The sequence below is a fragment of the Ciona robusta genome, chromosome 4 (genome assembly GCF_009617815.1).
Source record: "Ciona robusta chromosome 4, ASM961781v2".
Taxonomy (NCBI): Eukaryota; Metazoa; Chordata; class Ascidiacea; order Phlebobranchia; family Cionidae; genus Ciona; species Ciona robusta.
The window spans coordinates 965,846-979,118 of NC_143238.1; the positions used below are offsets into that span (position 1 = coordinate 965,846).

General features: G+C 33.9%; 3 protein-coding genes across 4 annotated transcripts; 1 reads left to right on the plus strand and 2 right to left on the minus strand.

The window, feature by feature from the left end:
• Positions 1 to 540: 540 nt before the first annotated feature.
• LOC149736339 (glycerophosphodiester phosphodiesterase 2-like) lies at positions 541 to 2,786 on the minus strand. The gene has a single exon (XM_089876640.1). It carries the CDS (start codon positions 2,495 to 2,497, stop codon positions 863 to 865), a length of 1,635 nt encoding a protein of 544 aa, XP_089732766.1. The 5' UTR covers positions 2,498 to 2,786; the 3' UTR covers positions 541 to 862.
• Positions 2,787 to 2,920: 134 nt separating this feature from the next.
• LOC149736340 (adenylate kinase isoenzyme 6-like) lies at positions 2,921 to 5,806 on the plus strand. 2 transcript variants are annotated; one of them, XM_089876657.1, is made up of 4 exons: positions 2,921 to 3,078; positions 3,909 to 4,067; positions 4,462 to 4,600; positions 5,367 to 5,806. In XM_089876657.1, exons 1-4 carry the CDS (start codon positions 2,967 to 2,969, stop codon positions 5,554 to 5,556), a joined length of 600 nt encoding a protein of 199 aa, XP_089732783.1. In that variant the 5' UTR covers positions 2,921 to 2,966; the 3' UTR covers positions 5,557 to 5,806. The 2 variants fall into 2 exon arrangements, with proteins under 2 accessions (XP_089732783.1, XP_089732782.1); XM_089876656.1 differs by having other exon boundaries at positions 2,939 to 3,078; positions 3,897 to 4,067.
• A 1,611-nt stretch (positions 5,807 to 7,417) lies between these two features.
• LOC149736341 (uncharacterized) lies at positions 7,418 to 12,942 on the minus strand. Its single transcript, XM_089876649.1, has 8 exons — positions 12,789 to 12,942; positions 12,115 to 12,267; positions 11,673 to 11,939; positions 11,135 to 11,286; positions 10,380 to 10,479; positions 9,998 to 10,097; positions 9,650 to 9,729; positions 7,418 to 9,360 (listed from the first exon to the last, which is right to left on the minus strand). Exons 1-8 carry the CDS (start codon positions 12,850 to 12,852, stop codon positions 9,143 to 9,145), a joined length of 1,134 nt encoding a protein of 377 aa, XP_089732775.1. The 5' UTR covers positions 12,853 to 12,942; the 3' UTR covers positions 7,418 to 9,142.
• Between the last annotated feature and the right edge of the window lie 331 nt (positions 12,943 to 13,273).

A 13,273-nucleotide genomic window follows, 5' to 3' on the forward strand; every position in this document is an offset into this window, starting at 1 on the left:
GTGGGATTATTCAAGGCAGTTATGGGAAAAACGTATTGTAATAAATATATATGGTATGGTGGGGTAAGATAGTTCATTTTTTTCATTTTATTTACTGGTCTCATTTAGTAGCATACAAACGATGTTTTCAGAATTATAGCCTACAAAACGTAACCCTGCGATTCTTAACGAGTGTTGTGAATTGTTCAGGAAATACTGCATTAAGATACAAGCTGTATCCCATCTACCCCACAGTATTATATTTTAGAATTTTAACCGTCAGAACTAGTGATCGGTTACTGTACGCCTGAAGTTAGAGACTGTAACAGATTATTAAAAATAATTAAAAGAAGGTTCCAGGCTATTTTCTAATGTGAAAGAAAAGGCGCGCGATTATGCGAGAAGCATCCGTAATGGCACGGATTTTTAAAAAACGCAATAACCCAAAAATAATGCCGTTTTAAACGAAAGAATGTCCTTGTTCATTTAGCTCACTGAGGTCTATCTGTACTTTAAATACAAAATTTGACTCTAATTTACCTTAATACAAAAAAGACGAAGTAATTTTGCTTTGATTTTATTCTGTGACAAAATTAAACACAATAAATATGAAAAAAAACAAATTCAACTAAATCATATGGATTACTCCAGGAAAATATACTGCACTTTAAATCTGATCTTTTTCAAAAAATTACAGTAACAAAGTACAACACTCTTCAACTTTTTTGATTTGGTGAGGCTTTAAAGTTGTTGTGAAGAACTCATGCACTTTGTTTACTTAAAAAGTAAAGTGAGGTAAAAAGCAATTAAAAATCATTATGCATATCATCATGTTAATTAAACGAGCGGAGCAGTCACAGTTCAAGTTTGTGTTGTATCACTTTTAGTGCACAATAGTACCAGTATGTAGTTCCATACCCTCAATATCACGGTTGTACGTACCACTGTATAATTGACCAGAAGAATTATTAAACATCTTGTGACTGGTCTTTTTATAATTTCTATACATAAAGTAACCTGATATCAAAATAATCATAACACAGACTGCATCTATTGACAACCATATTGCGGTGTATTGTGTCTGTGTTAAATACCAGCATGGTTGGTTAACATGTAAAAAGCGATTGCTAAAGTCTGTTGTGACAGCCCAAGCTCCAGTACACCACGTCCAACTATAAGCCCAATAGTCGTTTATGGTGTAAGCAATAACTTGTACTTCATCTGTCATAGTTTTATTAATGTAAGGAAATTCCATGTTAATTGCATCAAATTCAAAAGATGATAAATTTTTGAAAAAGGTTCTAGAGACCAATTTAAAGTTTGGAGCTATTTTGTTAACCAGGTCTTGTTGTTCACTGTATATCCAGAACACTTGTGTTTGGTTAATTCCTGATGTGAGAAGTGATTGTAATGTTATATTAACATAATCACCATGATGTGGATGATCTTTAGATGGTTTGAACAAATCAAACATTATGCTTGTGTTGTGCATGGTTGCCAATTGAGCCAATTCGACCAGCGACGGTATTTTTTGCAGCGAAATTTCTTCTTTGTCGGATTTATTTAATGCTCCATTACTAAGGTATGGGTTGTCATGCAGATACCACTGGCCAGCATTGAGTTGCTGAAGATCTTTCCATGTAAATGTTTCTGCATCATGGTGTTTTCTTGTAGGAAATATGTCTTTCACATTTGTGGTTCGTTGTAATGTCGGGTCATGCATCAAAAAAGGGACACCATCCAAGGAAATTCGGACATCTGACTCAAAACCATAAACTTGATTTTTTGCTGCCTTTTTAAAGCTTAGTATTGTATTTTCTGGCGCTTCTGTAGGAGACCCTCTGTGGCCGAATAACACAGGCTTGTGGCTTTGTAGAGCATGGTTACCGATACAAGGTGATTTAATAAGTAAAGGAGAAAGACAAAGAAAAATAAATATACTGAAGTAAGCAACAGCAAGAATACTTCGTGTTAGTTTGTTATGATAAAGTTTTGCAATGTTTTGTAATATAAAAAATGAACAAACCCACAGCAGTAGTACACTGATTTGAATAAACCAACCAATTATAGTAAGTGATATTGCCACTTGATCTAGTAGTTGCGACCAAAACATAAATAGCAATACGTAACCAGCAATTCCTAGACCAGAGGTAATACACACAACTATTTTATGAAATAAACTCATGTGGAGAGAACGGTGTGGATTTAACAGAACAGACAATAAGCCAGAAATAAACAGTGTAAGAAGGTATGCCACTATTAGTACACTGATGGAAAGTATTAATATATACCAATTAAACCAGGACCCCAACTGCTCATAAAAGAAATAATTGATAGTATCTACATCATTATTGGTAACACTCCAACTGTAAAGCCATGTCGTTGAAAATAAAAGAATAAGAATCAAAATAAAGTATGAAAAACTTTCAATAAACACTTCATACTTTGCAGTTTGCCTTGAAGGTTTACATTGGCAACTATATATACAAGACGAACATTGTAAAATAGTACACTTCATAACTTGGTAGGGTGAATAATACAATAACAGTTAGGTGTTAAACTAAGTTATATAGCTTTAGAAATAGTACCACCCAAAACTGATTAAAAGAATGTGTGCTATTTGCACAAATATAACAGTTTCCTTTACATACGACTCATAAAAAAATATAAAAAAATGAGCGCCCACTTGTAAAAAAGAGAGTGATGATCTGTTAATGAGACGTAACTGTTTCCTTTTAAACTTTCCCGAAAAAATATTTTTTCAGCGGGGAACCCCCGGTAAAGCACCGCAGGAAAATGGCGGAAAACGGAAACATCACGCATTAAAATGTGAAAAGTACTTTTTGGAAGATTAAATTAAAATAGTTGAATTTGTATAAAAAAACTACAATGAAAAGTGTTCGTTGTGTTTTTAAATTCAACATGTTAAGTTCGCATAAAGTAAATTCGTTTGGATCTATCGAAAAAAATAGTTGCGGATTATTTTTATGTTTTACGTTGTCCACAGAGAAATAATACCAATAACCTGCAACGTGACTTTTTGGTGTTCGACTACAGAGCAAAACGGCATGAGAGTAAAACCGAATATTTTGATTTCTGGTAAGTTTCTGCATAAATAGTACTTTATTTTTACCTACTCATTTAGGAAATTAATGGTGCTAGTGAAGAGTCTACCCCCCACCTCATTTGCTAACACATGGGACTATACAAAGAAGACGGAAAATTTTTTCCGCTAGAGGCGGTAATTATTTAAATTAAAAAATACGAAAAAACGAACAAAACAGCACTACAAAGTGTTAATAAGTGTAAAACAAATTAATTAAATAATAAAAATACCTTTCCAAATACGTAAAACACTAGTAAGAACATATTTCCCACATTAGGTCGGTTATATACGCTCTTTCGTTGTGTCTACTGTCGTCGAGTCTGTGGTGTAGCGGTTTGCGTGCGGTCGTAAATTCTCTTTGTTTCATTTTTACTGGGTTCGAGTCCCGCACAGTGGAATACTTTTTTTATCTTTTTTTTTCAAGTTTTTTTTGTTTGACGAGTTTGGGGTTAGGAGTTAGGGGTTAGGGGTTTAGGGGTTAGGGGTTAGGGGTTAGTGTTAGGGGTTAGGGGTTTATATCTTATGTGTATAAACCGTGAAACTAACTGCTCCCCATAAAATAGAGAAACGAATTTGTCATCGCCTCCTAGCGGAAAATTTTTTCCGTCTTCTCTGTATAGCTCCATGTTTTGCTAACCCCTAACCACTAACCCGCTAACCTAGGGGTTAGCAAATAAGGTGGGGGGAGGGGGAGATTCTTCACTAGAACCGAATTAGTTTTGGATACTTGACCGTTGTGTGTCAGTAGTATTTTAGTTTTAATATGTTATTTATGTCCAGTGAAACAATCTTCCAATGCAATCTGTAATAGTTTGCCTTACAGGGACACCAGGAACTGGTAAGACGACATTGGCACAAGAACTGGCAAATGTTACTAACCTCAACTTTGTAAGCATTGGACAAATTGCAAAGGAAAATGAATTGTTCTGTGGTTATGATGATCAATTGCAATGTCCCATTCTGGATGAAGAAAGAGTACTGGGTGTGCCTTTCGTAACATTTTATATGGTAGAGTTTTTGTTCCCAGTATTTGTGTATCATGTCTAATATGCAGAGGCAAAGTTGGTCAATGTAAAAAAAATGAAACATGTCTGTCACCTCCATTAAAATATGCACTATTTATGAGCGACAGGTTTTTAAAAGTGTCGGTTAACTTATGTTAATACCATTAGTTTGTTTTATTCCTTTGTTGGGAATGAGTGCTCTATTAGTACATTCCACAAGTATAATATATATATGTAGTGTTGCTATATAAGTGAAATGTTTTGGCTTAATTATATTTGATTTATCAATTTGGTTATGCTTCCAAAACTTCCAAAAGCAGAGGGCTTGACACTTAATTAGTTTATTTAAGTATTTCATATTATATTTACTAGATGAACTTGAAGAGCAAATGAGTGAAGGAGGTAATATAGTGGATTATCATGGCTGTGAATTCTTTCCACAAAGGTGGTTTGACATTGTCTTTGTATTACGCACTGATAACACCATTTTGCATGAAAGATTATCACAAAGGTAAGTTTCCTTTTTTTGCAGATTTGTTTTTGTAAAAACTTAACCAATTCTGAAATAGTGATGTTAACCATATGCTATATGTATAATATATTTAACAATCTCACTCCCCATTATGCAGTGATAACTCGTAAGTGCACATGTAGGCAATGTATAAAATAGGTCACATTTTTTATTACACTTTAAGTTGCCTTGCCCCACAAGAATAAATAACTGACATTCATTCATACTAACTAGTCAAATTTTTTTAGAAAATGTATGTATGCTCATAAAAATATAATGTGAGTAGTTCTTTAAAAAGTATAGACATTTTGTTAGACAGCGATAATACTATTCTATTGGATCTATAATAAAACAATGGGTTAATCAGTTGCAATAATTACAAATAGTTTATTTTTTTACACCATAAAGCTTCGTGGCCAGGTCTAATAGATGTCAACTGACCATACAAGTTTAACAAACCAACTTTGGTCGGATACTTAAAATAATTTTTGAGTTTTGCTAAAAAAAGACATAATGTTGTTGCAGATATTTAGTTTATTTCTAACAGAAACTAGATATTGGACCAAAAGGTATCAGACCAAAAGTTGGTTTGTTGAACTGGTATGATTATTTGGCATGAACATGGCTGCATAGCAATTATAGTCCAAATAACCAAAATAACTGCAGTTGGTGCAACCGCTCTCAACCCGTAGTTTTATTGGAAACCTCATTTCATAAATACTCTACATGGTTAACAATAACATTAGTTTCTTTACATTGTTTTCAGAGGATATAATGAGATGAAGCTAAAAAATAATATTGAATCTGAAATATTTCAAATCATTCTTGACGAAGCACGCGAGTCTTATGATGAACAAATTGTACATGAACTTGAGAGTAACACCCCTGAAAATATGGAAAAAAATATTGAACAAATAGTTGCGTGGGTAAACCAGTGGTCAACCCCTGCTGACTGATGGCCAAAGTCACTGATGTATCCAAAGGATATACTAAACCTTTTATTGGAGTTTTCAGAAAATACCAAAAACGAGAGTGTTCTGTTAATTATGTGGAAACGAACTGTTGGTATTGTAATTTACAGCCAAATATATTTGGTATTAAGTTTCAATTTTTTTATTCTTATTTCCTTTGGTGCTGTTTTGCAAAACGTTCTTTGAACTTTTTTAAAAAATGGAATATACGTGGTCTACTTGGTAGACTGTCAAACATTTCAGTTGCTAAACGTGAGGGAACTTTTGATACTTACGTTATAGGCGTATACATATTTAATATTTTATTCTCATCCAATCTGTTACCCTGCAAACTCACTCAAATAGTAAAACTTGAATACAATTTTTAAAGAATAACTTTTCGCCATATTGGCTAGATGACGTTACACAGCATGACGTTTTTGTGAAACACATTAGTGGTATACAGAAATGTCGTTCAAAAATCACTGACAAAAACTTAAAAGGTGCTCATGAATAAACGGGGGTGTGATGTATAGGAGACTATACACGAGTTACAGTAAGTTACAGATATGCGTGCACGTTTAGGTTGTAACAATAATCAATTGGTATATACCATACCCTTTCATAAACATTGTCGATTTCCGGAATAGCCTAAATCGTCTTACGGGACCATTGTTTTTTCTTGGTAATATTGAGTCATACTAAGCTGTATGACTGTATCGCAAAACACAGTAAACGACGAATATTCTTTGCACAGTGGGTTAGGGTAACAGGCTGGTAATTTGTGTAGGATTTCGTTGGAGGAGATGCTGGATTATAGAAAATATGTAAAATGTCTTTTACGTTTATATAATAGGTGGGGTAAGATCGAATATCGTTGACACCTAAATACAATGCCTCCTGATTGTGTTTTGGACAATTAATTACCGCTTTGGAGTCGCGGAGCTCCGGTTCAATATTTCTTCAAAATTTTGACTATTAAATGGGTCGAAAAATCAGAATGAAAACTTAGCTCACCGTACTATATGGTGTGTATGTGCGTCAGGGCGAGAGCATTGGTTAATCAACCTTAAGTAAAATTCTTGTCCGTTATATATAGATTTAAAATCGGCACTTATTTTGTTGTTGTTTTCCATATAACATCATGTTTTCACACAAAATCAAGTTATGCGCCCCTGTTTGTTGTTTAATCTGTTATTCCAAGTCTCATTGTTCAGACGTTCTTAATATTCCTTTAAATGAATAATATTATGACCGAGAAAGAGTTAAAAAGTTGTTTAGAACGTTGGTAACATAACTGGCATGTATTTTTATTGCGACTACATAAATATAGCGTTACGTTAAAATATCGTGCGCAAAATTAGTCAGCCTGTATCTTTTAGTGTTTATGTCCACACATTTATATTAAAAGATAAACAAATTAGCAAAAAGTTTGCTGAATCTGAATTCAAGCTTCCTTTTGTACGTCAAATGCGACTGAAGTAAATCTTAAATGACCTTTAAGACGTTTTTCAGTTCTTTGTCTTAAGATGAGAAAAACATAAACACCAGTACTGTAATTATAATGGGTTTTGTTTTAACACCACAGAGTCCGCCCATATAGCAGGATGGGGAAGATGGGACACCCTTTTGTTCAATTTTCTTATGGTAGTAAACTAAGAACGTTCAAAGAATAATAAAACCTTGTTTTCACGACTTCCATAGATCGTTGTTTAAACCATGATCAGGATGTTTAGTTATTATGTGCTAAGGGTGTTTCATGTTCTCCCACTCTACTATATTATCAAGATACGTGTCAGCTTTATTAAGTGAATGCAAGGCAATTACCAGGAACATATCAAAAAATAACAATACAATTTTTCAAGGTAACCGAATGTATATTACATTAATTAGGACGAACAGGAAGTTGGGATAATCTAGTAAATAGAATTAAGATGCAATTGATTCATGTTGCTCTGCTGTGCTTCTTTCTAGCTGTGGACCTATGTTACGGTGGTGTAATCAGATCACAGCGAGATGTCGAATCGGATGTGACAGGTCTTGAAATATACAATGAGCTGGTAAAGAAAGGGATTTTGTCAACTAGACCTGTTGAGAAGGCGTTTCAACCTCGTGAATCGTATGGGCCTCAAGCATTACATAACGCTGCATTGGTCCAGTATTTGCTGTCAAACTCACTATTTTTTCAGTGACGACCGAACATTACCGGACCAATAAATCAAGACTGCTTATACTCAAGAGATTACTTACATACACAAAAGTATTTCGACTGCTTATATCCAACAATAAAATCACATAAAATTGACAGGGTATTTATTTGCATCATATTGACAAATTGCTTTTGACAAGACATTTTTTCCCATAACTGAAGTTATAAACCTGGTCTAAAAAGGGCATACCAATGAAAATCAAAATTTGTTTATGAATATAGAAGGGCTCAAATGTGATGTAAAGATACGACCAAAGTTTCAAAAAAAGAAACAGCTTTCTGTGCGCTTCTAATAAAAAGGCCGATCAGCCAGTTGATAACATTGGTCCTTTACATGCCCTACTGCAGTTGAATCAGATATTTAAAATGAATAACTATGAGATATAGTAAGGAAGATGGGAAACCTTCAGCACATAATATCCAAGTATCCTGATCGTGTTTTAAACAATTAACAACTGTCTATAGGAGTCGTGAAGAAACCTGTTTTATAATTCTTTAAATATTCTCTGACCATAATGTTAATGGTTTTGAAAGCAAAAAAGTTCCTACCGAGAAACTTTGCTGCAGTGTTAGGATCGACGAATCAAAGTCCCACGCAAGCATTTTAGTTTATTGCATTTATTCAAATGTACGATCAAACTTTAATTTTCTTTCTTACTTTGAAATGAATAGATTTCGCATTACAATAGTACAATATTACTGTGGGGTAAGATGGGATACTCTTAGCACCCAAATTCCATGTTTCTTATTCGTGTTTTCAACAATTAACTTTTTACTACCAAATTTAACAAGAAAAAAAAATGAAACCCCATTAAACCCCACCCTAATACTTAATTTAAAGGATTTTCGGAAAGTATTCAGAACATATAGGGGATATGTACATAAAATTACTTAGTCAGCGTAAACTATATATCCAATAAACAAAGACAAAAACAATACAAAATTTCTTTCCGCAACAACTATACTGAAACTTAGTCAAAATAGTAAAAACTTCTTTCAAAGGGGTTTAAATTGATATGTATACTGACATTAACGTACAATTTAAAATTGAAAATGTGCAACACGCATGCATTTACTCACGCAAGCCAGGTGCAGCAAGTGGTCACAGACGGAAAATCTAATACCTATATAATATAGCAAGGTAGGGAAAGACGGGACATTTTTAGCCCACATTATCTAAATATTCTTTTATCTTTAATAGTTAACAACAATCTATGAGAGTCATGAGGTTGTTTGGTTTTATAATTCCTTGAATTTTCTTTGTTTGTATTCGAGAAAATATAATGAATTGGTGTCCAATCTCGCCCCACCCAACTATATTATATATAGGTATTTTTAATCCATATATACATAATAATATTTTACCTGTCTCAAATGTTTATACTATTTTATAATGCTCATGTCAACACTGGTCAACAAAAGACCATCCCATGTGACACTTTGGAAAGTTTTGATCAATGGACTGATGAATGTAGAGTCAGATTTTTTACATTCGTCTGTTTTTTTAAACCACCAGCCGTTTTCTAACTTGCCACACTCTCTGTTTGGTCCTCTGTTTTTTGTCGAAAACGCAAATCCGTCGAAATTTTCCATGAATTTACCTGTTTATCATATAAAAATGAGTTGGCAATTTGAACTTTGTTAGTTTTAGCATGCCATGTGGTTTATGGAAAAAATATAAAATTTGTCGAAATGAGTGAGTCGAGTGTTAGGATTGGGTATGGGGAAATTTATTATAGCTATACAGTGTTTTCTATCGTTAAAAATTAGTGCCTAGGGGAATAGTCTTTAACTTAAGAGTACACACTAAGTACACGTCTATTTAGATTTGGTAGACGGCGTAACTAACGTGAAATCATAAATTAACGATATATTACGACAAATCTGTACTTTTCAAAGTAGGCGCGCCACAATTCCTGTAATCCTTCACCGTCAATTTGTAATCTTCTGGACCATCCACTTTGAATTCTCTAAAATGATGTTCAATTTTTTTTTAAATTATGCGGTTGTACTATTGTACACTGATGTGATTAGTATTATATGTACTAATTTCTGCGATGCGACATCATACTAATTTCTGCGATGCGATTTTTTATGCTTTGGTTTGCTTCTCAGGCAGTTATAATTTAATATAGTTAAATGACTGCGTTTTTAATGTTAAAAATATCCTATTTTGTCTTTTTTTCGAAGTGTCCAATAAATTGCTCCATATAAATATATTTTCATTTCTGTTCTTACTTGTACTCCGAGCAATATACTTTTCCAGTGCTCTCCGTAAATTGAACTCGAAGTTTGTATTTATTTGACCCTTTGGTGGCTTGGTACAAATGAAAAAGACCTAAAGAATAGAGACTATAGATATCACAGTATTAAATATACAGTAGGGTGGGAGAGATGGGATACCTTTTTATTCTATTTTCTCGTGCCATTTGGTAGTAAACAAAGAATATTTAAAGAACTATAAAACCGTATTTTCGCCACTCTCTTAGACCGCTGTTAATTGTTTAAAAACACGAACCGGATACTTGGATATTAAGTGCCAAATGTGTCTCATCTTCCCCCAGAGTACTATAATTAACATTCTATAGTATGTATATATTTATAAGAGTAGTTTTTTTACCAATCCAATATCCAGTTTTCGCATCACTTTTAAATCCGTATTCATAGCGACGAAAGTTCACGTCATTAAAAATATCGCCCGCTGTCCGTTTTAGAATAATCTGCAAATTAGTGTGTGTGTCAAATCGACAAAAAAACATTAAGCGCTGCAAAAATATAAACATTGCTAAAAATATAGTAGGGTGGGGGAAGATGGGACACCTTTTTATTCTATTTTCTTGTCGCATTTAGTAGTAAACGAAAAAAATTCAAAGAATTATGAAACCGTATCCTCACGACTCCCATAGACCGTTGCTAAGTGTTTAAAACACGACCAGGGTATTAAAATAATATGTGCTATAGGTGTCCCATCTTCCCCCACCCTACTATATCTACAAAGTAAAATTTTCCGAAATATAAATATTCTACAGGTGTCAAATGAACTCATTCACCCGTTTCTAAAACTGACTAAACTTTAACTACAACACGTCTGACAAAAAATATAGTAGTTAGACACTACACTAGAAATTTAAAGCCCATTTATTCTTAGAATATATAGTAGGATAGGAGAAGATCCATTCTGTTTTCTCGTCCCATTTGGTATAGTAAACAAAGAACATTTAAAGAGTTATAAAACTTCTCTTCATTGTTTAAAAGACGATCAGGCCTCTTAAATAATATGTACTAAAGTTGTCCCATCTTTCCCCAGCACGCTACTATACCTAAAGTAAAACCAATACACTGCATTATCATATTAGGAAACTATAAATGTCTTACCTGTCTTGGTGGACTTGTGTCGTAGCTACACAACGTGTCGGTGGCAATAATTGTTTCATTGTTTACACGTACACTAAGTGTTACCTCACTGAAGTATGGGTTTCCAGAATAAAATTGACTTGCATCACTGCATGATCTTAGGTAGTATGAATCTGAGGTGAAAGAAATATAAATATTCAAAGAACTGGAGTTAAAAACTATAAACAAAAAATATCAATCGTAAGCGGAACAAGCTAGGTGAGGCCTACGCTAAATTCTGGTGCAGTTTCCCGCCATGCAAACATATGCAAGCGTCAACTATTTAAACGATTTTTAATTAAAGTTTAAATTTCTAATTTGAAATACAAGATGGGATACCGTTAGTACTTAAATGTTATATTTCCTGATCGTGTCTTGAACAACACCCTTTTAGAGTCGCGGGTACGCTTATATAGTTCAGTAAATATTCTTTGTTTCTTACTAAATGGAACGAGAATTGAGAATGAACAGATGTCCCTGCTTACCATATCAACATTCCAGCATGCGGAGAAATTCTTACCCGTGTTAAATTTGGTGGTTATTGTAATCGTTCCAACTAAACCCATTGGCCATGGTATTGCTCCAGCATTTTTCTCTCTGAGCGAAAGCTTCACTTTAGCTCGAGATATCGATTGAACAGTAGCAATTACAACCGAAGTATTCTTCAGTTTAACCGTTGCTTCAACCATCACGGGTGGGTTTACGAAGCATGAAGGAAAAGTAACTTCGTGGTCAGTAGGCTGGGTTCCAGATAGATTTGGCAGCTTACTAGTAAAGCTGCTCACTTCTGTTAAGTTTATAAAAAAATACTGTAAAGATTCTATTTATGTTTAATCAAATTCACCAAAGAAAAATATGCACAAAAACACAAATAAAACATAAAAAAAGCACAAAAACACAAATAAAACTTAAAATACTTAAAAATCGACCAACCGGGTCTATTCATGCAACGTGAGTCTCACCTATTTGGCAAAACTGGTCGCCTGTTACGGGATTTTCATAACCATGAGGACATGTACAAGTGGGAACGCCAAGCTTGAGATTGCATTTCCCACCAAGTGGACATGGCGATGGGTTACAGCTTTTGGTGAGAGATGATACAGCCTCGATAATATCTGTAAGTACAGTGAATATTATAAATACCTCTTTGGCGGGGATAAGGATATAATTTTCAGCTTTATATATATAGTAGGGTGAGGAAAGATGGGACATCGTTTCATTATATTTCCCCGTCCCAAAAGGTAGAAAACAAAGATAATTTAATAAATTATAAAGCGCATTCTTACGACTCCCATAGACTGTTGTTAATTGTTTAAAACATGATCACAATCTTTGGATAACATGTAGATATTATGGGGTGTCCCATCTTACCCCACAGTATTATACAAACAATAAAAATCTAAAAAATACATATTTATATTATGTCGTATAACAGTGTATAACAAGCGTGCACGAAGTGTATAAAACAGAACCCTGTCCATAGACACGCAAAATAATTTCCATTTATACGATATACGATGCGCCTTTGGGTGTATATGACTTTTTATTGGGTGAATAATCGTCTTTAATTTATACTTAATTAAATGTCTCAAATTCCAACAGTATTATAACAATAAGAAAAGCGTGCTTAACTTACCAAACTTTAAAGCTGCCACAACCAAACATATTGTTAGTACTTTTAGAAAAACTTTTGTAGCCATATTAATTCTTATTCACTTATATTATGATATCTGTGACAGAAAGCAACCTGTCTTGGTTAGTTTCCAACCACAAGTAACAACTGCAGTACCACGCCTATTATTTTGACGTCTGTTTTTGTTGCATGTCCCAACGGGTAAACAATGTTCATTCCAATTTATTCAGAATTTCATCCACCGTGTTCAGCGCACGTCGTTCGTACATAGTGGCTTCCGTATTTGTTTTGGAAAAATGTTGAACATGTTTGACAAACATGTACAAATGGTGGCAGTCACGCATACCCACCAACATTTCGTCATCAGTTTTAAATAATAACAAACTGCTTCTGTGTAGAAGCAAAATTATCACAAAGATAGAATTATAAAACCTTGTTTTCACGACTTCCATAGATCGTTGTTTAAACCATGATCAGGATGTTTAGTT